Raw genomic sequence first — 25,933 nt, 5'->3', positions numbered from 1 at the left:
ACTAGTAATTAACTAAAGTCTGCTTCAAATTTGGCCCCAGAATTGTAGAACTTGTCTTTCTCTCGCAATTCTCAGGTTTAACATCATCCCCGCTCATTTTTTACTTTACTGGAAATGTTTGCTCTAAAGTTGTCTATGTGTGTGTGTAGGGGTGCTCTCGTGCACACCAAGGGCTCATTTACCCTATTTGACAATGTGTGGGAACTTATCTCAATATGCTGAAGGCCAGGCCGTAAGGGCTTCACCCCCAGGTCAAAGTTTCTCCTCAAAAGCACTTGCATCCTGTAAGTGTCTCTGTGTGTACCTGCAATAAGTCACCCACCTGGAGACCTTCTGTGCTGGACTTCTCCCAAAGGGGAATGAGGAGGGAAGGCTGTGGTGGGGAAGAGGCAATAGGAACACATGAGCACCAAGGGCCAGATCACCAGGATATTTATTTGCATTAGTGAAGGGACTATGGGGCATAAGGTCTCAGATATAACTGTTTTGTGGCTACTGGAGTGTCAAGGAATGCTACCATGCAACAGACGTCACAGGAAGGATTTATTGGGGAGGGGGTATACAAATGGCTGTCCAAGAGTGGGGATGGAAAGGGTGCAGGCTGGGAAAGCGAGGGCTTTAGAAAGGTTATGGCGCACACACACAGGGAGAATATGTGGCCCGTGAAGACAGTGGAAAGGTGTCACATCTGACAGCAGCTGCTGCTGTGGCCACTGGTGCTGAGTCCACTGAAGGTAGGCTGGAGGAGCACCTGGTTCACCAGCATCATTGCCCCATGTGCCTGCGCAGGGGCAGGAAATCACTCAAACACTGTGCTCACTCTTCAGCTGCAGCCTCTCTCCTCACCCTCACCAGATACTGGAGCTTTTCACACTCTGCTCAGGACTCCACTGTGGGCCTTGAAAGCCCCGTATACGAGATTTGGCTGGTGGCTTCAGCCCAACCATTTGCCACTCTCTTAGTTCCTTGGCTCTTGACATCTGGGTGTGCACACTTGACATGCAGCATTTCTAGCTTTCAGGATATACACAGCTTCCTGTAAGAAAAGAAGCTGGACAGCAGGGGCTGAGTCCCACCCTGCCTGTGACGAATGTCGGGGTGGCCCGAGGCCCTTCAGGCAGCAGTCTTTGCTGCCTGCAGCGCCTGGTATTCTTGCTTCGCTTTTTCCCGCTGTGCCTCTTCCCTCTGGATCAGCTGCACCCGCTCCAGGTGCCACTCACGCAGCTTCTGCTCATAGGCAGCCAGGTCCTTGGCCTCGCAGGCGGGAAGCTCTTCTTTTACAAGGTGGTTGGTCAGGGCCAGAAGACTTTCGGGCTCCACTCTGCCTAGCTCCTGCAGCTTAGACTGAGAGGCCTGTTGGAAACAAAGGGCAAATAAAGGTAAGGGAGCAGGTGGGAGAAAGAGAGGGCACGAGACACCACCAAGTCCCCAGCTGAAAGCCTGCATTGTCTGCTTGCAGGTTTTACAGGGCAGCGCAGCACAGGGATCAGCCCAGCTTGACACACAGAGGGCAGCTCCACAGCCCCGTTCCCCGAGTCAGTTCTTATTTAAGCCACAGGACAGCAGAATTGTAACACATATTTCCATTCCTGCCTGCTCCAAACTAAGCAGTGAGCTCCAAGTACCCAGATTCTAGGATGCAAACAAGATGGCAGGGATGTCTGAAGGCAGAGCCTTCCCTTTCTTTTCATTCAAGTGACTTCAGTGTCACTTCCCTGGGTTCCTTTCAACAGGTGGCAATGGCTAAGGCTTTCTCATCAATGTCAAACAGCTTTCTGGAGTGCTGGTGCACTGCAGACCTCCACCTGCTGTGCCCCCTGCAGGGCAGCCCTTACCTCCTGCCTGCCTGCAGCTCCATTTGAGCTGGCAGCCTGGTTGGTCAGTGCAGTATGCCCTGAGAAGTACCAAAGCACTAATCTACCTAAGTGCTTCAAGATGCACATCGCCAGGGAGCATCCTTTAGAGCAGCTGCGGCACAGCCACACAGGGCCGTGTTCTCAGATGACACAGTGCAACAGGGCAAGACCTGGCCAGGAAGACAGTGGGAGGAGGCAAGGCCATGAGCTCCAAGGAGCAGACAGAGGTCAAATTATAGAAAACAGCCCCAAACAGATTACCTCAGACTAATGAAAATCAGGCAACAGGAAGAAAAGAAAATGTAAACTGAAAATGATTTATTTTTGATGTAATTTTCCAGGTAGTCTGAGGCTAAAGAGATAGCCAGGGACACGAGAATAAAATCTCAACTGTGAGGCAGCAGACTTTTGTCCAAATCCAAACTTCAATTACAGACAGACTCAGGCCTCCTGTGAGGATAAAGGAAGTGCAGCAGGGCCTAACATAGCTAAGGTCACTGCTCTTAGCCTGAAAACACTTGTTTCTGTTCTTTCTTGAATGCTCATGAAGTGTATTGTGGAAGGGCTGAGAAGTCAGTGAAAGCGCGGTTTTCATCTTGAAATGAGGATGGAAAAATGAACCAAAAGAGACCCAGCAACCTTAACCAGCATGAGCACGATGAGTCAGAGTCTGTGGGGCGCAGGGAAGAACTCTGCATAAATTATTCACTCAGATTTGTTTTGGGGGAATGACAGGAACATTATTATTATTATTTTATTCTTAGTTTCAAATTACAGAAGAGAAGCTGAGCAATGGCTTCGCTTACAGTGGGGAGAAACAAGTGCCTAGAATGCAATGGCATCCTCACTAGAGTCCAGGGAAAGGTTGAGAAGCCCCACACTTAAGGGTAAAAACCAGCAACATTCCTCCCTACCTGTTGTGAAAAGGCACAGGCGGCCAGCTGATGAGAATGGGAAAATTTTCTGCTTCTATAATGACTTAGTAAGTGGAAAGGATTCTTTTCTTTTGTATTAAATAGACATGAAACAAAGCAGAAAGGAGGACCATGGATTTTCTTCCCTGAAGAGCACAGCATTTGGGACACAGAGTTCAAAGCCAGCCTGAGTGCTCAGCGCTGTTCGGGAGACCTGTTTCCATATGCCACACAGTCATCAGGTACTGTCTCTAATGGTCCTGCTAGCACAAAGCTGCCTGGCACGAGCCACAGAGGATGCCTGAATCTTATTTCTTCTGAAAGTGTGACTAGTGTCTCCCTGGGTTTCCATTCGAGCACATTTGGCGTCGTGTAGAGAAACGAGCAGTGACTTTCCACACTGAGTGGAGTCAGGCTATTGTTAGGAGGAGGGAAGGACTATCTACCCATCAGGCACAGAGGAGGGACCACTGAGGATGCCATGCTGCCATAGTGAACAGAACCGTGACTGATTAGCTTCAAGCACAAAATCATAAAAATTACACTGGTTTCTCGGAAGGCCAGGGCCTGCGGGAAGCAATACAAAAAGCAATTCTTGATGTGAGTTTTTAATGCCTTTGTGTGTGACGGATGCAGGAAAAGGCTCAGTTCTGCTATGAATCACCTTAAAGCGCTCCAGGTATTGGGGAAGCTTGGACTGCTCTGGTTCCTCAATGTCTAGCTGCTCCACCAGGTTTGCTGAGCCCAAGCCGCCTTCCTCTTCCTGGGGCTGTGTCTCTGAAGCCTGGCCAGCTGGAGACGTCACCACCTTCAGGACTCCATCCAGCACATTGAGCTGTGGGGCACAAGAGGGCCAGAATGACATCATTTGTTATGGACTTGACAAGTCCAAAGACAAAGAAGAAAACAGCCTCCCCCACAAGCCTGAGGATGACAGTGAGGGTAACATCGAGGGGTTCCTGGAATGGTGGTCCATGTATGTATGAGGTGCTGGGTTCAATAAAGAAAAAGAAGGAAACATAATTTTATTTTTATACATTAGCAACACCCTCTCAGACAGCTCAAGGAACTTGGTATAACAAAAGCTACAAACCTGAGCTAAGGAACACCTGTGTGAGTGAACAGCACAGTGGTAAGTGAACTTTATTTTTAATTAACCAGGTAGGAACTCAGGAATGAAGTTTGATGGGCATTAAGGACCTCCCTACGTTCATGTCTTTGTTTGGAGCCAGTCTGGACTTGGGACAAAGGGGAAGAAAGCCCTCCACAGACCACAAACAACAAAAGGCTTCTCTGAATGCACATTAAAGCTACTGGAGACAGGCAACGGCCTCCTGCAGAGAGTGGCTCCAGCACAGAGTGGGTATAAATCAGGGTCGGCTAATCTGGCCAAGGCAGAGATGCACACAGGAAATTCATTTTAATGAGGTGGCGATTTCTATGACTCAAATAGTAAGCAACTGAAAACATGGGGGTTCTTCTTGTTTGGCATTTACTTGTCTACCTCCAGTGTGTGCTGCTCCTTCCCATACCCTAACCCAGACAGAGCTCACGAGAGATGGGCTTGCACTAGCACCTGCTTGGACATGATCACCCCACCAGCATCACAGCAGAGCAAGATGCCTGCTTCTAACCTTTACACAGAGACTAGACAGACAGCACATTCTTGCTGACCTTCAAATCACATCCCCATAAATTAGAATACAGAGCATGTAAAGTTGGCTGAAATTAGAAGGAATGTATCCCTGCAAAGAATTCTGTATAAGTTTGTATTTTCAACTACCAGTACTGAATACAGCCAGCTTCAAACACACACACACACACACACTGTGTGTATTCCTTGGTTATAATGACCGGGAAAGAATGTTTATGGTGTCAGTAGGAGTCAGCATAAAGTGCCATGGTAGGCACTGGACCGAGTACCTCATGACTGAAATGAAAGCCAAGGGATGGGCCTCAGTGTTCAGGGTCAAGGCCACACAAAGAGCATCTCCAAGGCAACCTTTCATTTTGATGTGACAAGTGTCTGGGTAGCTCTAGGAGAACAGCAGGGATGGGAGGAAGCACTGTGATTCCAAGTCAGGTGGAAGGCCTCCTATGTCTCTTAGTCTGACTAAGCCCTTTGAACTCACAGTGTCAAGGGGTTGAGGTGACTAAGAAATGAACTTTGGTACAAGTGGAAGGACAATGTTTGAAACAAACACCTCAGAATGTTGCAGGACCACGTGACACAGATACCATCACATGCACTACAGGACAGTCCAATGGGAACAAAGTAAGATGGAGTCTTCTCCAGTACCCAGATTCTGTGTGGCAGGATGAAGACTGAGCCGGTGTTCGTGTGTGCCTGCATATGGACTTCAGAGACAATCTCAGGCGTCACTCTCAGGCCTTTTCTGCTTTTTTTGTTTGACACAGGAGCTGTTGGCTTGCAACTTCACCTAGCAGTCTAGGCTGACTGGTCAGCGAGCTTCTAGGGTTCCACATCTCTCTGCTTCCCATCCTGCCGTTACCTGGCCTGTAGCTGCACTCCTGTGCCTGGCTTTTTAAGTGGTTCCGGGATCTGAACTCAGATACTTAACCTGGTGAGCCAAATGCTTTACTGATAGCCAAGGATAATAAAGAAAATTGCTATCTAGTCTCTCCAGACTACACAGGGATAAATCCACCAAAATTATTTACTCTTTCTCTTATACCCTCATTAATTCCTTCTGGATGGGAGTGGTGGTAGAGAGGATGGTATTTATTGATCTGAGCTTGACTATCAAGGGAGGGGACAGTATTCCTCTTACATAATGAGGTATAAATCAACAATAACCTTATTTTCCATTGCCTTTTTGTCAGCAACATTGAAAATGTTTGTGGTTTCTTTTCATCCTTTTCAATTGAATAAATGCCAATTCTATACAAATTTAGAAAGCGGGGGGAGGGGAGGAGAGAATGGAAACAAATTCAAACCACTCAGCCAGACAGCGACGGCTCCATCTGCCTGAGCAGGGTGGAAGGGGCATACCGCTTCTCTACACAGCTTGAGGTCTTCAGAGGAGGAAGCCACCCTCTCCATCACTTGAAGGGCTCTGTCGAGGTAGCCTGGGGTCCACAGCAGAGGCATGTTGTGGTACACAGCCCGCAGCCCTCGCTGCAGTTCCACCTTCCCTGTGGCCAAGAGCAACAAACACTCCTCAGCATGGTTCCCCATTCCGAAAGGCTTGGAAGGTACCAGCAAACGGGAGCCTGACAAGGAGCCTCACCCTGCACGTTTTAAATGCAAGCTTTGAGAACTTGTTTTATGTGCTTCATCTGGCTGGAGATTCACCTGGGCCCATGAATTTCTGGGCTGAGTAATTCTGAGAGACTGACAGAGTTGATTCTACAGAAGGCCACCCTTAAAGACACAAGAAACCGATAATACTAATTTTTGTTTCAAGGCCAAAACCTTAGCCCAGAAAAAGAAATCTCACTTTGCTACTGTGAAAAGCCTGTGAATATCTGATGACCTTCCCCTGCCAGGAAATGTCTGACATGTTTTGAAAAGTGTTAAATATCCAATCTATTGTCTTTATGAAAAAGGAAACAACCCACTCTCTCGAGAATTATCAGTTCTTAAGTCAGAGTCCCAGCAACCTCCTGGCTCACAGGGCCTGAATTTCTCCTGGGTTCCTCTAATTATCATGCAAGCGGTGGTGGGGCGGAGGGTCCTGGGATGTTCAGGGGTTGCCTGCACCAGGGGGAAGAACCCTCTCAGCATCACTGAGCAAAGTCACCTTGGGCAGCTGGGTCTTAAGTTTGCCTCTATTCATCTTTCCTGGAAAGGAGGATTTGGGAAGCTGTAGGAGGATACCAACAGACAAAGCTTATCAGGAGATGGCTAATTTTAGATTTTTAAGGTGCTTGGGCTGTACAGGGATCATTCTGGGCTGCTGGCCAGAGATGAGTGAGGCTGCAGAGCAGGCTACAATGAGAGCAGGGGTGGGGGTGGGGAGTAGGGGGATGGGATGTATCTGATCGCATGGCTGCCCATCACAGGGCCTCTATACACAAAAAACAGTCAAGTACATTTTCTTAGCCTCGCCAACTTTCTAAATGATCCATGCAATACAGCAGTCCTGAACATTAATCTGAACACAAAAGGAAAAAAAAAATAGTGTCAGACTCCTGCAATCACAGCACCTAGGGAATGGAGATGGGAAGACTCAAGTGTGAGGCTAGCTTGGGCTGTAGCAAGAAAGGCCAAAAACTGAAGATATAGCACAGTTGGTAAAGGGCTTGCCTAGGATCTTGGGCTCAATTCAGAGCAGCACATAAACCAGGCATGCCTGTAATTCTAGCACTTAGAGGTAGAGGCTGGAGGATCAGCAGTTCAAAGTATTTCTCCATGGCTACACAGTGAACTCAAGGCCGTGGGCATGAAACTTTGTTCCAACCAACCAACCCCAAACCCCAAACTCCCAAAATAAAACAAAACAAGACCCTAAAAACTGAACAACAAAGAGTGAACACTCTTGTGTTAGTTTGCTAGCCAGTCTGACAGAGATAAACTGAGACAAACTAAGGTCTCCCAGTAATTTATACCAGAATCAACACCCAGGAAATCCAAACTATTTTGTTGGCAAAGATCAGCTTCAGTAACAAAGAGTTATAACTTGGAAAGACAGGCAGGAGCAGGGAACAAAGAAAAGGCATTTTCAGGGAAGCCTGGCTTCTGAGAGAATGGGGGAGCAATGAGGTATACATGTAATGGTCACTGTAAACGGGGACAAGGTTATGGCAGCCAGGCTGCAGGGTCTGCAGATCCACACAACCCAGGTGCTGAGGCTGTTCCTCTGCACCACCCCACTCCCCATCACAGTGGGCACCAGGACTGTGTAAGCTCACGGGACCAACACGTGACTCTCCCAAGAGTGTCCTCCCTCACCTGGAAACAAAGTTAAAGAAGCAATCTGCCCTTATCTCTTTCTTAGCTCCTGAACTGTAGTTGGTTAATACTGTGAAAGAGTATTGGCTAGTTCTCCTGATAGATCACCAGAACTTTCCTTATGCTGTCCCTTCTTCACAGTGACCAAAGGTGAGTTTTACCTATAGGTAACAAAACCAGTTCTGACCTTGTCAGTGGTGACAGGTGTGCTGACAGGCCTTAGCTGTCCATTACTGCACGGGCACGGAGGGTTATTTTGTTATGTATACATGTAGGTTATAACTGGAACTTTACTAGCAAATTGAAATGAAGTTTTACTGTTAGTAGAGAGACAAAAAGCTGTGCCCTGTCTTTCCACAAAGAACGTTAGCAAGGCTCACTCAGCTTACCGAGAAGTGCGTAGCCGTACAGCTGGGAGCTCAAGCCTACTAGGTTCCTTTGTTTCAGGCCCAGAAGCAACAGGGACGCACCAAAGTTCCTTTCTTCTTCCTCCTGCAACAGAATACAGCCGCTCACTGTCTAGGAAAGCCACAGATACTTCATGCAAAATATTTTTTAATGACACTGAATGCCTGTATTAAGCTTATGAAAATAACAGAAGTGTGTAAAAGTTATCCCAATACTATAAATAAAAGGTATTTATATTTAAAAAAATCAGAACAGAAATGCCCTATATACAACTAAGACGATTCCTGGGTGGTGAAATCATGAAGTCACTTTGGTTTTCTTCTTTGTGCTTTTCATTTTCCATACCTTTGGTAATGAACCAGTGCTTTTTACAGTAAGAAAAAAAGCCAAGAAAATAGAATAGAGCTTGGCCCCACGCTGACTTGAGAGGGTCGAAGAGGCCGCACAGGCTGTCAGCTTCATAGCTGCACTGCTGCAGAGAGGGGGAGCGCACTCACCAAGCAGCGATAAGACTTCTTCATGGTTAAAATAAGTACCACCATTAAGTTGCTTTTAGATAGATTTGTGCCTCTTAAAAACACACTAGGCAATCAGAAACACTTACTATGTCTTTCAACCCAGGGTGTAAAATTGTACTTCAATAAAATTGAAGCCTTTTGAGACAAGGAAAAAAAAAGGGCAAAGCTACAAGCCTCACCGGGGCTGCCACACATCAGTAACAACTGTGCCTAGGGCACTCAGAACACAGATCTCAGAGAAGGTCTGGCAACAACGACAATCAGAGCTGTATTTCTCTAATGCCCTCCACAAGGACAGAGCTGCAGCCCTTTCCCACAGCCATGTGCCAGGCTGCATGGTCTGTCTCTGCCCCAGAAGCTAGGGAAGAGGCAGAGAAGGCATGCCTACCAACTGCAATTGCTGCCACCAGCCGGGCTCTACCCATGGAGGGGGCTCTGTCCATGGAGGGAGGCTCTGCGGTATTAAAGGCACAGATCTGACCAAGCTCCATGCAGCACAAGCACCAGTTCTTGCGATTTCCCTACACCCTGGAAACCAGTGGACCCCTGGAGAGAAACTCCATAAAGGCTTCCATGGCGTAGATAAGAAAGAGTTGCTAATTAAGGACCTGGTCACTTTTCCAATGCAATGTGTGGGTAGGTGGGTGGCAGATGACAATGTATATGGATATTGTGTTGATATTTGGCTCCATCTCTTTTATCTTACTGTGCAAATATTCTCCAATTTAAAAAGAAGTCTCAACTCCAAAACCCTTTAGGTCCTTAGGACACTGTGCTGGCAGTGTGGAGTAGGTCAGATCCCACTTCACCAAGGTTTGCCCATTTTATATTCTTCCTTGCCAATCAACACAGAGCAAGCCTGCCTCTCCTGCCTCTCCCCCTTCCACTTCTCTTCAGAAGCAAGCAAAATGGTCAGCATTAAATACACTAGCTCAAAATTGACCACCCACCTGCTTCTTTAACACACCATGCCTGGCTCTCAGTAGTTATCAATGACTCATTTCTGGAATGTCTGAGGTCACTGGACTGGCTCAAGTTTCAAACTGTATCTAGGGCTGTAGCTCGATAGTAAGATGCATGCAAGAGGCCCCGGGTTAAACCCCCAATATCAAAGCAAAAATGACTTCTTCCAACCCCATAAACATGCATAAGGGCTTTTACATGGGAAGTATCCAGTACCACTGTTAGAAACGAGGAAAAACAAAACAAAACAAAACAAAAACACATTGAATGAATGTTCATTTCTTGCTGTACATGGCCAGAATTGCACATGGATATTTTTATTTTTCTCCAGGTTCTGAGCGCAAGGCTTCCTTGGCCCTCTTCTGCCTAGGCAGGTAATCACTGCGTGGTTTTCCTCAGGCTCGCAGTCCTGTGTTAGGGCAATCACTTACCGTGAGGTCTGTCTTCCCTGCGAGGCAATGGTATAAAACATGGAGGGAGAGGAACTGGGTGGACGGCATTTCAAAGGCTTCTTGCAACATGATCTCAAAAACCACAGCTAAAGCATCTGGCAAGAAGGTGAAGGTGAACACGAGAGGAAATTAACTGTAGGTAGCATCACCACATTTCCAAATATAAACACTCCTTCCAAGTGCAGCTAGCACAGTGGAAAATAAGCAGAACTGAGAAGTAGGAAACATGGGTCTCGTCCTAGGTTTTCCATGAAGCAGGTCCTTTTCAAGCCATTCATGCCTACTGGGCACACTGTGCGCGCAAATGAGTTAGGAGCCTGGGCATCAGTGATGCACACATGGAGCAAAGCCCTGAATATCTTGTGGCCCTCAGTAAGCAGCATCTTCATGAAGATCAAATACTGCCTGCTCTATTTACTTCAACAAGATAATGCATATGAAAATGCCTCACACAATGTCCATCAGCCAGAAGAGCTAAGGCACAGGGAAAAGAGGCACACCACTGTCAAGGCCACCCTGACAAGCAAGCAGGAGCAGGTTGCCTGCCTCTCTCTCCATTATGATGCTCTCTCACTGCTGAGGCAAAACAAGACAAAGGCTAGAGGAACTCCCAAACTCTGGGTATTATTTCAAAGAACAGTTTAAGAGAACTGAAGAAGGGAAAGGAAAATGTTCCTTCATAACTTATAAGCCCCTGAGCATAATATACAGCATATGTTATTTATGTCTACATGAATGCTGGCTGTAGAAGAATGGACCCTGATGATTCCTATTTTCCCTTGATATTCTACAACACAGACAAAAGCTTAAAAAAAAAAAAAAAAAAAAGCAAGTTCAAACAATTCCTTTCCCTCAATAATGCGTGGTCAAGGTAGAGAATGTTAGTGCTAACACTGGAACAGAATGCCTGTGCGTGCCACAAGTATAGCGAAGGTCCTCCGCTGTCCGCGTGTGCTGCTCTGCTCACTCTGCATGCACTCACAGCTACAGAAGCATTACCCCCAAGCAGCTGCTCCTAGCCAGCTCTGCACACACTGCAACGGGAGGCTGAAAGGCATCAGCTCTTACTCTCTTTGCAAATGGGGAAACTGAGACAGAGAGACCAGTAAAGCACCTAGCAAATCTAGCAAAGTAAGGACCCGGAAGAGATTTTCTTTCCTGTTTTTGAGACATGTTTTTGTTCTGTAGCATTGGTTAGTCTGAGACTCACTGTGTAGAAAGGCTGGACTTGAACCCTGCTTCTGCTTCCCAAGCACTGGGTTTAAACGTGTGCACAACCATGCCGGCTGAGGTTTTCTTTAAATAACTATGCTAATATTTTCAGAGAGCACAAGGACTAAAGCCTATTTTCTTGTTAAGTTTTGTTTTAAGATTATTTATTTATTATGTATAGTGTTCTGCCTGCAGGTAGGCCTGCACATCAGAAGAGGGCACCAGATCTCATTATACATGGTTGTGAGCCACCATGTGGGTATTGGGAATTGAACTCAGGATCTCTGGAAGAGCAGTCAGTGCTCTTAACCTCTGAGCCACCTCTCCAGCCCTCTTGTTAAGATTAAAAAAATTTAACTTTATAGGTATGGGTGTTTTGGCTATATGTATCTGTCAACACATGTGTAGTGCCTGAGGAGGCCATAAGGGGGCACCAGATCCCCTAGAAGCAGAGTTACAGAGGGTTGCTGGCTGCCATTGGGTGCAGGAACTGAGCCTTGTCCTGCATAAGAGCAACAAGTGCTCTCAGTTACCATGCCCTCTCTCCAGCTCTAAGTCTCTACTTTTTTCTTATTCTCCTGAAGCCATACTTTAATTAATTAATTTTATTGCATTATTACTTTATTTTTATTTACTTCATGTGCATGTGTGTGCACTCATGCCATGGGGCAAGTGTAGAGGTCTGAGGAAAACAACTTGTGGGTGTCCCTTCTCTCCTCCATGTGGACGCCAGAAATCAAACTCAGGTCCTTAGGCTTGGAAGCAGGCACCTGTACCCACTGAGCTACCTAACTGACCTTTTTTGTTTGTTTGTAAATTTAATGTCAACTGTTCACTATAGATTCTAAGGTTACACATGAAAACTAAATCAATTTCTACTTTATTCTTTATACGCTGCATTTCAATCAGCTTGAGAAGTAGAGTCAGATTGGCCCGTATAATTTACTTTTCCTCTATAGTCACTTACATTTGTTGACATTTTCTATCCCAGGAATAGCAAGGGTGATACTTAAAATTTTTGGCACAAATGATAATGATCTTCATGTAAACTTTTCTGACTAAAAGAGTAACATAAAGAGATGTAATTAAGAAACGAAGGAGGAGGAAGCTGTCTGCATTTGTACACTTCCATTTGGGGCTGAAAGGCCTGTATTAACTGAATTGTGATCTTTTTTCTTACCTTTGTAATTTTCTTTCTTTATGAAACAATCCATCAGTAAATTGAATGTAAAGTTATCTGGGAAAATTCCATACTGAATCTGTAGAGAGAAAGAAATCCTCTCTAATTCAGTCTGTAATATACACCTTTAAATTACTCAGGACAAACCTCTGTGCCATGGAGTTAAGGGACCTAACTGTCATTCTGCAGCACCTGTGACAGTGAGACGGAAGCTGTGACTCATGAGGTCAGGGGAGAATGTTGTCAGTGGGTGTCTGACAACTGATACGTGGAAATAGGGCTCAACTGTAACAGCTCATCATAGCTAAAAACCACAACAGAAAGACAAAGACCAATCCCCTCCTCCACACATAGCTGGTCCAATGATTCTTCCCACAGGTATGAATGAAAATGAGAAAACAGACCATAAGAAAGAAAGAAAGAAAGAAAAAAAAAAGCATGAATTATACAGAATATGGTCTGGGCTTGAGCTTCTAAATACCCAAGAAATATTCCAACGCTTTGCTATAAATCAAACTCCTAGGATTCTGTTTACTTGCACATTTAAGAAGTCAGAATTTAAAAGCAATCCTTTAGGAATAAATAAGGATGCTTTAGCACCTGCTTTAGGGGCTTGGTAGGGGCATTTTAACAATTCATACCTCAAAGTCTCAGCCCCACAGCATCAGAACTAGGTTGGAACCCTGAAGTTTTGTGGGCTTCTGTGATTTTCATATACACTTGAGCCTGATTACCTACTACCTAGACCACAGTTATAATATTATCCCCAATTCTTACTTCAACAGTTAACCTCTCTGTTCCATGGCATCACCAACTACCAGAAACCCCTGGGGAACCTTCCCTGCCTCGCTACACCCTGGGAGGTGTGCATCACTGAACGGACTCAGGACAGTAGCACAGGGTACCTCGGGTGGGCCGAAGTATTCCAGTGTCAGAGGCTGAGCCTGTGGGTTTCAGAGAACTCACCCACATCAGCTCCAATCCAAGGAAGGCTAAAGTCAAAATATTTCAGAACAATAATTCATTAGAGCTAAGAAAGACCTTTGAAATTAAGTGGTCCAAGCTGGGCATGGTGCCCATAATTCCTCAGAAGGATGAGGCAGGACTAAGGTGGGTTGTAGGGCAATTGGCGCTACACAGCAAGATCTAATCCGGGATTCAGGGTAAGGTTTGCAAAACAAACAAAAAGAAATAAGCCAGTACAGGACTCTCAACCTTGGCCATGGATCAAGTGAAGCCTGATGTAAAAGTCCCTGGGAAGGATGAGAAGGCAGATGAATATTTCTGCTAGATTCATGTCATTAAGCATTTCATCCACAGGATGCACAACATCAAGAATGAACTTTGATGTAAACTGTGGGTTCTGAGCGCTAATGTGCGTCCACCACAGATGTTCCATTCTAGGAGCAGGACGCTGGTCAGGGAAGGCTGTGTGTGTGCTGGGACAGGAGTGTTTGAAAATCTCTACTCTTCCACTAAGTGATGCTTTGAACTCCAAATGCCTAGACCCAGAAAGAGTGGTTAAATCAGAATAGTAGGGGTAAAGACAAATATTTGTAATGCTTAATAGTTTGTGTGTGTATGTGTATGTGTGTACATACAAGGACGGGCTGTCCTGCTCAACTTTGATATGGGTGCTGGGGATCCCCACCCAAAACCTGCTTGTTGTAAGCATACTGACTCAGCTATCTCCCCAGCCTCAAGCAGCTGTAAATTTAAAAACCCGTGGGGGACTCCAGTAGGCAAGTTCAGACTGTAAATCACTGATACAATTCACTCAAGTTGGAGCTGAGAAAAACAGGACACAAAGGAGAAAACCATTTGCCTGACATTGCGGGCACCTGACAGAGCCTAAGGGGTTACAGGCTAGGTTTTCTGATCCCTCATCTGGTGACTTCTCTTTTTAAAGGCCTGGAAGCAACAGAGAAGAGATCTTTGCTCTACTTTTCTAGATCCTTCTGGATCTGTGTCCACAGGGATCTTCATCTCTGAGTGTAATTTCTGGAATGAGGAGAATGAGATTTTATCTCTTTCTTCCCCTGGGGCCTTCCTTTCTTTCTTGAGACTGAAACCTTAAAACCTTGACTGTCCTTCTCTGACTCGGTCCCCTCGGAATATAACCATGTCTGTGGGCAAAAGGGCCACACATTCCACTCCATGAGCATCATTTGGAGATGGTTTAAATGCACTCATGTCCTCTACTTCTTTCCTTCCAGCTTCCTTTCCTTCTGTCATTTTAATTCCTCTTGTATGGCACTTAGAATTCTCTAATGTGAGGTTTACCAGTGAGAGCAGTATCTGCTTTATGTCCACTAGGTAGGAATGAGATACTGTTCATTTCTATCTTCATGTCCATAGTCAATCTATCATCCCACACAAATAATGGGTAGAAGATAATGTTGATTTGATTTGGGACTAAGTTACAAACAAAAATCATTCTTCACAGAGAAGAATCAAAGACAAAATCAGTATTCTGCCTGAACTCTAATCTTCAAGTTCTGGTGATACTATGAACATAATATATTTTTATGAAAATACTGTTACAATTGTTTTTTTAAATGTGTACAACATTCTGCCTACACGTCAGAAAAGGGTACCAGATCTCACTCTAGATGGTTGTGAGCCACCATGTAGTTGCTGGGAATTGAACTCAGGATCTCTGGAAGAACAGCCAGCGCCCTTAACCTCTGAGCCATCTCTCCAGCCCCATTGTTAAGATTCTTCAATGGCTCATGATGGTGTTTAAGTTGACTCTGGCAATAGTAACTTCTACAACCTGTGCTTATTCTGAATATACTTTTATGCCATGAAGTCAACGACAACCGAAGTGTTGGATGAAGTGCAACGTGAGAAAGACCTTAATCATGGGAGCTCTGAGGTTTGGTGGGGAGGAAGAGCTATGGAGTTTAGGAGAAAGGACGAACTATTATCCAGGAATAATGTCTTCTAAAAAGTGTTAAGATGCTCAGAATGAGCTGGAGCTCACACTCCACTGAAAAAGCTCACTATTCACCCAAAGCGTACAAAGGGAAGCAGACAAGGACTCCGAGGCTGAAGGATGAGAATGAAGTGAGCAGCAGTGCAGCAGTCCACTGCATCCACCCCCACATGTCCTTTCCTGAGCACTCTGTTTGCAAAAGAAGCAGTTACAGCATGAGAAGGAATCTGAGGGGACAACCTAATGTGTCTTCTGGTACCCCTCTTTATGGCACCATCATAAGTACAAACAGCAGATCACATATACACCCAGGAAGTATGCCAGGAAACCCTCACCTTATGAACAAGGGTATGCAAGGCTCTGGCAGGAAACCCTCACCTTATGAACAAGGGTATGCAAGGCTCTGGCAGGAAACCCTCACCTTATGAACAAGGGTATACAAGGCTCTGGCAGGAAATCCTCACCTTATGAATAAGGGTATGCAAGGCTTTGTCTTGTGCACCATACTTCAGACACTGTCTAATCCAGGTGTGGATAGTCCAGTCTCTCAGGTACCAGCAGTTGGGACTGTGTCGAAATCTAAATAAAACACAAGAAGGACAATACTGGTGTTATCTTCTCAATGTTAAAGTCCAACATCTTCCATCAGTGGGTCCTTCTCTTAAAATACTTACTGGGTGTAGTCAATATGATTAAAAGTCAGGAGAGTCGACAACTAATAAAAATTTGAAGTTGAAACTTTTAACTATAAGTCTGAGATGGAAAGGGAGAAGGCAAAAATCATAAAAAAAGAAAAATTTAAACCTACTAATTTGTTTTAAGGGCTTCTCTAAGTAGTCCTGGCTGGCTTAGAACACAAAGATTTGTCTGCCTCTACCTTCCAAGTGCTGTGACTAGAGGTGAGTCACCACACCTGGCTTTATCATGTAATTAATACCCTTTGCCTCAATACCTTGCTTTTAATACCTTGCTTCCATTTATATGGAAAAGATGACATTATTATTATTATCAATTGTGACACTATGCAAATACAGATCTCATCAGAAGGGATCTGTGAAGCTGCAGATGAAGAAAAGAAAACCAGACCAGCAAAGAATTCTGAATTCAGCTTCAAGTTACACTAGCATTGCTTGTTTACTCAGGAGCAACCAGGATAGTACTGAGTCAAGAAAATAAGCAAACAGAAGCTGAGCAAGATCTCACTTGCAGGATCTTTGGGAACCATGACCCACTCACTGCCTTCCTCAGAGCTCCACTGTAGGCTCTGAGTGCCTTCCCTCTTGTTGCCACAGCAACCCTCATGGTCCTGTGTCAGAGGCAGCCTGACATGAGTGAGTAGTCATTTGGAAAAATGGCTCCAGGCATGCTGCTCTGGCCTGAGTGCCCACACATGGCTATGGCCTGGGCTGGAAGGCTGCTCTCTCCTCTCTTTCCCAGGAAGCAGAGGGGAACTATCAGGAAGCAGAGGGGAACTATCAGGGGCATGTCTAAACACTTACCTGTTTTCATTAGGACAGACCTTCATACATCCTACAGCTCCACCCACTCCCCTTTTCTTTAACCACCCAGAAAGCAGCTTAGACTCTGGGTCCCACAAAGGTCAAACTCTTTTTGAGAAACTTGGAGGTAAAGACTTTTTGCCATTTTAAGAGCCCTGGGCACATGCTAATAGTGTTTTAGAGGTGATTCGTCAACATGTTACCAGTCAGTTCCAGTTATGAGCCTCTGGGATTGTTCCCTTTCTCTGGGTGACAAAGTGAAAGCTTCAAAGACAGGGGACAGGATAACGTTTAATTTAGGCTGTTTGTGCTTTGGGGAGAGATATGCCAAAAATAAAACCTGAAAATACTTTATAGACTTGGAGTCATATTAAAAAAATCACCCTTTTATGAAAGAGGAAGGGTCTTGCCACGTAGCACGGGCTGGCTTAAACTGTATATTCCTCTGCCTCTGCCTCATGAGCCACATTTACATACCCAGTTTATTCCATCCATCCATCCATCCATCCATCCATCCATCCATCCATCTTAGATTTGGCTACCTATGGATCTTAGATTTGGCATGGAAAAAAAAAACACACACAAAAATTAAGATTTAAAATGTGGTCAATAGTTACTTTTATTTTATTTAATTTTAGGTGTACTGAAGGTTGAACCCAGGATAGTATACACACGGGGTGAAGGCTCTGCTCCTGAGTTGTACCTTAGCCAAGTCTAACTAGAGGAAGAGGAGGAGGAAGCGGAAGAGGACCACCAAGTAGACCAGCAGGTGAATCATCTCAGTGATGACTACGTTCTTTGGTAGAAACTCATGGGGTACATGGGCACCCATTTATTCCACATGATTCCTCGGTGCCTGACACTTCGTGGCCCATGTAGGTTTTCAGGAAATAAAAGCAGAGCTTCTGTCAAACATTTATTAAATGGTACACAGTGGTGTGCTCCACTGTACTGTTTACACCTATGGTATGTATGAAGAATGGCAACTCCTTTGCTGGGGCATTTACAGCCTTGTTACACAGATCTTTAATAACAATGTAAGGAGGGCATGACCCAGGGGGATTGCTGGATGCAAGGTTTGTGGCTTTGGTGGTTTAGCCCATCTCTTGTTTCAAAACAGATTAAACATGTCAACTATCTATCTACTTTTTACCCGAGAGCACTTTAAACCTAATCTCCATTTTAATCTTCTATCTTAGAACATCTTGGATGGCCAGAGGCTACAGCTCTTTTGCTGTTGCTGACAGACTTTAATCTGCTCTGTGTGTGGTTATATTCATGACCACATCCATGCAAGCACTTTTTTTCTTATTCATGATCAGCAAGCAATTCTGAGCTTTGAAGGCTGACAATAGGACCTGTGATACAGACCTTCAGAGCTTAAATTAAAATTGAATTTCAAGCAGTTTGCTAACAGTCTAAGGGTAATGTCTGGAAGAAAAGGGAAGTCTTTCCTTCTTAAGTCTTTGTTTTTCACTCTACTTTTGAAAGCCTAAAGGAAGCATTAACACAATGACCTCTCATATATCTCATTTAGCCACAGCTGCCCAGCCCTTGGGAGGTCAGGTCAGTGGTCTCTGGTCTGTAAGGTTTCACAGTGCATAAGGTTTCACAAACGCCTAGGACACTAACTGCCACCATCACACCACCTCAGGAATGTATATATACATATGATTCCCAAGTGGAATCCCAGTCTTTCCCATATAGGCAGCAAGTAAACCCCTCTCTAGACTCGATGAGTGTTAAAACTAAGAAGAAAGAAAATGAACGCACAACTTCTAGAACACGAAAGTATCAACACAGTATGCCAAAAAGGGAGCCAAGTTTGAATGGTATGAGAGGAATTCCTCTACCAATTTCACAAGCAGTTTGTGTGGATCCTCTTTATAACTCCAGTGGTAACTCCAGTGACAGGCAGGTTAGGCTCTGAAATGGGTGTCACCTACAGGAGCCTACGGTCTGCTGGGCAGTACCTCAGGAAAGGTGAAGAGGACACAAGCCGATACACTATTTCTTGCGAACAGACTCTTTTGTTCTCCTCTGCTCTGACCGGCAGACTGGCAGATCACAGACAGCCACTGTAGGATGGCCCTCTACACCTGATGCTCAACAGCAGCTTCACAACAGCTGAAGCGGCCGGCTGCCAAGGCTGGCAAACTGTGAGGATAGACAGGATAAACAATTCAACTCAAATAATCCCAACAATGCTGTGCTTAAGAGGGCAGGAGACAGTGTACAGCTCAGTTCTATAGCTGTGCATTTCTAATTTGTTTGTCTGTTTACTTATTTATTTATGGTTTTTCAGGGTTTCTCTGTCTAGCCTTGACTCCTGGAACTCATTCTGTAGACCACGCTGGCTTCCAACTCACAGAGATCCTACCACGCCCAGCTTGGATGTGCAATTCTTAGAGGAAGGAGCATGCTGTCAAGTTTTCACTCTGGTTCTACCCATGGCCGAAGAAAACTCTGTCCCTAGTGCTAACTGGGGCTTCCAGAGCTTTCTATGCTTAAGCTAGTAAGTAGCAGGAACTGAGAAGCATCCTCTCTCCCTTAGCCAGGCCATGCCTGGGACTGCTCAGGACTGCTCAGGATGGCAGCTCACCTGCTTTTACTGCTCAGGAGGCAGGAGCAGGAAGTCAGTTAGTCAAACAGACACAGATCCAAAAGCCTTGGTCACCTTTGATTTCTTAGAAGGTAAGGGAAGTCATTTAAAAGAGATTGAGAGTAAAAAGGAAAAGACCAGAGAGTGACTTTATAGTTATTTGTGACCAATGTAATTATTTAATCAAAACAATAAAAGTGGATTATGGCTGTTCTTCCACGGGAGTCAAATGCATGTCTCATCGTCCTTGGATGACACAGCGGCCACACTCAGCGGTATTCGGATCACACCTCCAAATGTTGCAGGTTTCAGGCACGGCCTCAGGGCCCAGAGCCCCGCAGCAGCCCTACCGCTTAGCTACAACCCGGGCTTCTGCACATGAATGAGCAAGCTTTCCACATGGTTTCCCTGACTGTGTGAGCCACCGGCTAAACTTAGCCATGCACACCGCTTCCCCTCTTTCCCAGCCGATTCTGTATCCTGCGGCAACAGGCTTTCCAGAGGGGAACCTCGGCCACTGAGGGAGGCAGACGTGGAGGAGGGGCAGTAGAGAAGGCTGCCAAGAGGAAAGTGCAGCTGGTTCCACGGGCTGTAGTGTGGAGTGTGAATCAACCCATGAAGCCAAGTTTGCAATTATCCAAAGGGTCAAGCGCTTCCCCCACCGAAAAGCAAGAGTATGGTGGTACGAATTCAGGCTCTGATTCAATGGTTGCTGCCTATTTTCTCATCCTAAAAAGGTAATTGGAAAGATAATTACCTTCTTTTCCATCCTGCAGGAAATTCAGCTTTCAGAACTGTTAATTTCAGGACTCACAATCTTCAATCCTTCAGTTATCACACACAAAATGGAAATATCACTATTACAAATTAAAATTTCTTTGCTACTTGAGATCCCATATTTTTATGTTTAAAGGAGTTTCAGTTAATTTTAACTTTCAAGAAAAATATATTAAGCGTCTATTAAATACATATATCATGTTTTAAAAGATGTTTCCCTGTCCGTTACCAAAGGCTAATTAATACAAAGCCTGAGGTTGGACATCTGCAGTTTATTAGCTACCGTGGCATGAATGGGATGTCTTTGATTAAATACTGAGGTAGTTTTCTCAGTTGAGTTACAGAGCTGTGATAATCAAATCCTGAAATTCCAGTCTTTCAGCTTTACCTTTACACTTTACAGATGACAGCTGGACAACCATGGTTACAATGAAGACCCAAGGAGAATCCCATTGCCCTGGACATCCCCATGCTCCCTCTGCAGTCAACCTCAAAGGACTTTCTCATTATTCTAGGAGTTTTATATAAGCCCAGCGTGGTGGCGCATGCCTGTGCCCAGCACTGGAGAGACAGAGGCAGGAGGATCTCTGTGAGATCGAGGCCAGCCAGATCTACATAGTGAGTTCCATGACAGCCAGAGCTACATGGAAAGACCCTGTCTCAAACAAACAAACAAACAAACATGTACCACAATTTGTATCTGCTGGTTGGTTATGATTTGTATTCTGCCAATTTCCAAAAAGTGCTTTGAGAAACATTACAATGCAGCTGGAAAGCAGCTTTCTGTAGGCTCTACAGCCTCTAGCCCTCCTGGCACTCTGCTGGCCAGCCTGAAAGGAGAGTAAGCGAGGGACTTTTGGTGAAATAACAAAGGTATAGAATTTTACAACACGCAGTGTTACATTAGTGCAGCATAACAACACGCCACTGAGATGAAGAGCTGCGGCAGAAGGGCTCCTCTGCTAGCAAAGTCTGAACTCATCAGGTCCACAACTTCAGAATGAGGCCGCTGGCCTTCCACCGGGGACACACCACAAACTACTGCATGAGGACAGCGCCATGAACCAGAAACGACGACACGGGGGACATGTGCCTCCATATCCTATACGGTTTTGCTGGAACCAGCTGCTGTCTTGTCAGAATGACATTTCTCAACCCAGGAGACAGACACCACACACGGCCCTGTACGATGACCCGCTCCACCCCTGCCAGCCTAGCAACCCCTCTAACTCCAGTCTGGAAATGAAACCTCTTTATTTTCTGATGAAAAAAAAAATTAACTTTAGACAGAACATGTGCTGCTTTGGTTCCTTCTTTCATGGGACCTAAGGAAGCCAATCAGAGCAAAGCCTATTGTTCTTTGGTGCTGGGAACACTGGTTTAGCTGCTTCTAACAGGCAGTGTGCATGGCTAGATGGGGAGCATTATAAGGAGAGAAGGAAAGAAAAAATATTTACAGTGATCAGGGTGCTCTCCTGGTGAAGGTCCCCAAAGAAGAAATGGCTACTAACTGATGGGTAAAACTGCACCCAGAGGCCACCGTGGGGGCTGTTTGGCCACTGGAACGCTGCCCTTCCACAGGCTCACGCTAGCTTTAAGTAGCATGGAAGCAGGAGGGGATGCTAAAAGGAGAGGGCCTCTGGCTAGGAGAGGCAGGGAGCTGAGGAAAACTGGATCTTGGAACTAATCTTCTCTATAAAAACATACAAGTTGTGGGAACTGCCTTGGTTTGTGCAGAGATAAGGGAATGTTTTTCAGTTTTGAGTATGAAACCTACAGTCAAGAAACAAGTGGGTTTACAAAATACAAACATTTGCTGATGTCTTCTAAAGCTGAGGGCTGCAGACAAAACTACAAAGTCAAGAATGATGTAAACAAGGCAGGAAACCCACACACTGATTAGTCATGGCTACATTAGAATAACTCTGAGGAAGGAGAAGGGAGACCGAAGGAAAGAAAATCAACAGGATATTGGTCTGACTGAATAAGTCAGTGTTTCCAGAATGCTCTAGGTGTACTCAAGCAGGCAGGGCTCTGTCGGCCACAATATGAATGAGTGGGCCCAGGAGTGAAGCACTCTGGTGCAATGGCAGAGAGGAAGGAAGCCCTCACAAGCAGATCTGACATGGCTGCCCTGGGATTACAGATGTCTTCACCATTTCTGAGGGGAGAGAAGCTCAGTGCTAATCTGGATTTCTTAAGAATCGGATTTTTTTTCTCAAATAAAGAAGAAAATCGCCTCTCAGAGCTCTCGGCTTTCCGACACTCCTAGCGTGTGGCAAAGTCAAATCCCTGAGGATTTTCATTTACCATGAAAGACTGGACTCATTTTCAGCTGCACAACCCAACTTAAGCTTTTAGGCTCTCACAAGGCAGGGGACCTGTCACACCTCAGGTACTTGATGATGCGGCCCACTAGCACTTACCAATGCCAATCTATATGCTGACACTGGCGAGCATCATTTATATGGAAACAGCCATCCACTGCCAGTTTTGAGTATTATCCTGTCTATAAATAGAGCTGAAGCCAGGAGGAAATGCTGTCTTTTTCCTACAAAGCAGGAGGAGACCCATCTAATGGCAAAGGACAAAGACTAACAGGGAACCATCTATTCCTTATTTCCTCCCCCTACTGTTTCCTTTGTAGCCCACAGAAAGAAGGATGGCATGGATTCTGATGTAGGGAGCAGAGGTTCTGACAGGCTGGCAGAAGATGCTGTTCAGGGGTTCAAAGAATCCTCCTAACAAAGTTCTAATAAAAACCACCTTCAACACTGAACAACGCTTTAAAAGGGAAAGCTCTGGAACAAAAAGAAGAAAGCACTCCCAAGTAGATGGCAAAAAATAAATCAAATTCAGGGCTGAAATCAACAAAGCAGAAACAAGCAAAAATGCAAAGAATCAATGCAATAAGAATTTTTTTTTTTAGAAAATCAGCAAGATTGGCATCCCTAATTTGAATTAACTAAGAAGTGAAAATTTCCAAATTTCAAAAACTAGAAATGAAAAAGGGGATATAACGACACTGAGGAAATCCAGAGAATCATAAGGACATGCATTAAAAACCTGTACTCTACCAAATTGGTAAAAGAATTGGATCTTTTACTAAGATCAATTCTTTTAGATTTCAAATCTAAAAGAAATGGATAATTGTCTTGATATATATCACCTGTCAAAAATTAATTCAAGATCATATAAGCAATTTAAACAGACGTACAACCCCCAGTGAAACAGAAGCAGTCATTAAGCATAAAATTAAGTAAAAAAGCAGAGGATCAGAAAGTGTTAATGCAGAATTCTACCAGACTTTCAAGAGTTAATTCCAGTACTCCTCAAATTATTCTCCACAGAACAGAAGGACACTGCCAAACTCATTCTATGAGGCCACAGTCACCCTGATACTCAGATCCCACAAAGACTCAACAAAGAAAGAGAATTACAAACCAATTTCCCTTATGATCATAGATGCAAAATTCTCAAATATTCGCAAACTGAATTCAAGAACACATCAGAAAGATCATCTGTCATGATCAAGTAGGCTTCATTTCAGAGACTCAGGGATGATTCAACCTATGCAAACTGATATGTGTAACTAACTCACAACATAAACAAACTGAGACAAAACCACATGATCATCTCATTAGATGCAGAAAAGTCCTCTGACAAAAATCCAACACCCCTTCATAAAAAAAGTCCCAGAGAGACTAGAGACTCAGGGAAATACCTAACATAACGAAGGTAATTTAAAGCGACTCCATAGCCAACAACTTAACTAGAGAGAAACTCAAAGTAATTCCACTAAATGAAGAACAAGACAAGGTTGTTGACCTTGTGCATGTTAAGCAGATGCTTGGCCCTGGAGGAAAACCCTTAACTCACTGGCAGACATGATGGGGATATCAGAGCCTGCAAGCCAGCATCTAAATTTCAAAGTGAAATGATACAATCATGAAAGTTTGACACAAGGCCTCCAAGTACATTTTAATTAAAGCTCGAATTTTGTAGGAAGTAAAATGTTTCAATAATTGACTATTCTGTTTTCTACTCAACTGCCCATTTCACAACATTCAACTTAGATCTAAAGACTCAACCAAAGTAACTACTTTATGGAATAGAAATTACTGTTTTGTATATCATTAAGCATTAAAATTTTTTTCATAAATTTTGTTCTTTTCCAATTTCATATATACTGTATATTTACATAGCTCTTCTCCTTGTCCCCACTTATTTCCTATCCATCGTAGCTCCCCCATTCCCATATAAATTCCTTTGCCCTATTCACTAGTGTGAGTTTAAAGAGGGCCCTTTATGTGACCCTGAGTGTGGGCCTGACCATCAGAGCTCAGTGGGCCCGAGTGGGAAACAGCCTGCTACCTCCTTTCCCCTCCAGAGCTGACTGCCTGGAAGGCCTGAGTGCTGTGGAGTCAGTGCTGTACACACAGTGCTGTGAGTGTGTGGGCCCCATGGCCCTGTCCTGATTAGGAAATGGAATTTCACAACCCCTCTCCCTAGCCTGAGGCTCTTCTACTGTCTCTGCACCCTCTTCTGCAGTGTTCCCTGAGCCATCAAGGGGCTGTAAAATCTCCTGTTTAAGGTCTAGGCCTCAGCTGCCCATTATTCTTAGCATCTTGTGCAGCCATGGGCTTTTGCCTTTATCTCCATTCACTGCAAGGAGGGGCTTCTTTATGAGTGAGAATAGCCTTTGTCTGGTTAGAGCCAGGCTTCACTCTGTTACTGTTTTTATTCTGTAAGTATACTGCTGCTCAGCAATCATAAGCATCCACCATCACTTATTTTGGTGTGAAATTCCTACAGCAGAAATGCTGGAGCTCTTTTTTAAAAAAAGGATCTCAAGATGGTGTGGGCACAGAGATAATAAGAACTTAGTTGACAGCTGGCTTCTGGAACCATACAAATGATATAATCATTGTCTTCAGTTTAATAAAGAAGCAAGTTTGCATACTGAGATTTGCATTTGTCAGTCCAACTGGTTTCCAGAAAGTTTTAATTTGCCACTTAAAAAAAAAAAAGATTTCTAAGTTGTTTACATATAAAGGCAGGAAAAAAAGGTGACTATTTTAGCTTTTATTTTGATGTGTCAGCCTGGCATGGTGTCAGCCTGGCATGGTGGCGCATGCCTTTAATCCCAGCACTCAGGAAGCAGAGGCAGGGGGATCTCTGAGTTTGAGGCAATCCTGGTCTATCAAGCGAGTTCCAGGACAGCAGGGATACACAGAGAAACCCTGACTCGAAAAATCCATCTTCCTCTATATTCATGTGTCAGTTAAGTTTATACCACATGTATGCGTACAGGTGACCACAAAGGATCCCAAAGGGTGTCAGACCTCCAAGAGCTAGTTACAGGAAACTGTGAACTGTCTGACATGTATGCTTGGATCCGATTCAGGTCCCCAGGAAACACAGCAAATGCCCATAAGCACGGTGCCTTTTCTCCAGCCCTACTTTGGACCCTACGTTTCTCCCACAAACCCACTTTTTGGGGGTTGTGAGATCCTGACCAGCTCCTTGCTTTTTTTTTTTCTTCTTCCAAATCCCAGGCATGAGGTGAGTGGTTTTGCTCTGCCAACTTGCTATTATCCCTAGCAACCCTACATGCAATGGATCCATGCATCAAAGACTCAAACCTCTAAAACTATAAGCCCAAAGTAGCCCCTTTCTCTTTCTAAGTTTATCCCTTA

At 44.7% G+C, this 25,933-nt stretch overlaps 1 protein-coding gene across 2 annotated transcripts in view; it reads right to left on the bottom strand.

The window, feature by feature from the left end:
• Window positions 1-530: 530 nt before the first annotated feature.
• Mrps27 (mitochondrial ribosomal protein S27) overlaps window positions 531-25,933 on the bottom strand; it is a 69,619-nt gene continuing 44,216 nt past the window's right edge. For both annotated transcript variants that reach the window (XM_021644120.2, XM_060385619.1), the window contains 7 exons: window positions 15,821-15,935; window positions 12,419-12,497; window positions 10,006-10,121; window positions 8,075-8,177; window positions 5,784-5,926; window positions 3,435-3,605; window positions 531-1,353 (listed from right to left, as the gene is read on the bottom strand). In XM_021644120.2, the coding sequence (XP_021499795.1) occupies window positions 1,114-1,353; window positions 3,435-3,605; window positions 5,784-5,926; window positions 8,075-8,177; window positions 10,006-10,121; window positions 12,419-12,497; window positions 15,821-15,935 (967 nt within the window). In that variant the 3' untranslated portion in view covers window positions 531-1,113. The remainder of the gene's footprint in view (window positions 1,354-3,434; window positions 3,606-5,783; window positions 5,927-8,074; window positions 8,178-10,005; window positions 10,122-12,418; window positions 12,498-15,820; window positions 15,936-25,933) is intronic.

The sequence above is a fragment of the Meriones unguiculatus genome, chromosome 6 (genome assembly GCF_030254825.1).
Source record: "Meriones unguiculatus strain TT.TT164.6M chromosome 6, Bangor_MerUng_6.1, whole genome shotgun sequence".
Taxonomy (NCBI): domain Eukaryota; kingdom Metazoa; phylum Chordata; class Mammalia; order Rodentia; family Muridae; genus Meriones; species Meriones unguiculatus.
This window is presented reverse-complemented; position numbering and strand designations above follow the sequence as displayed.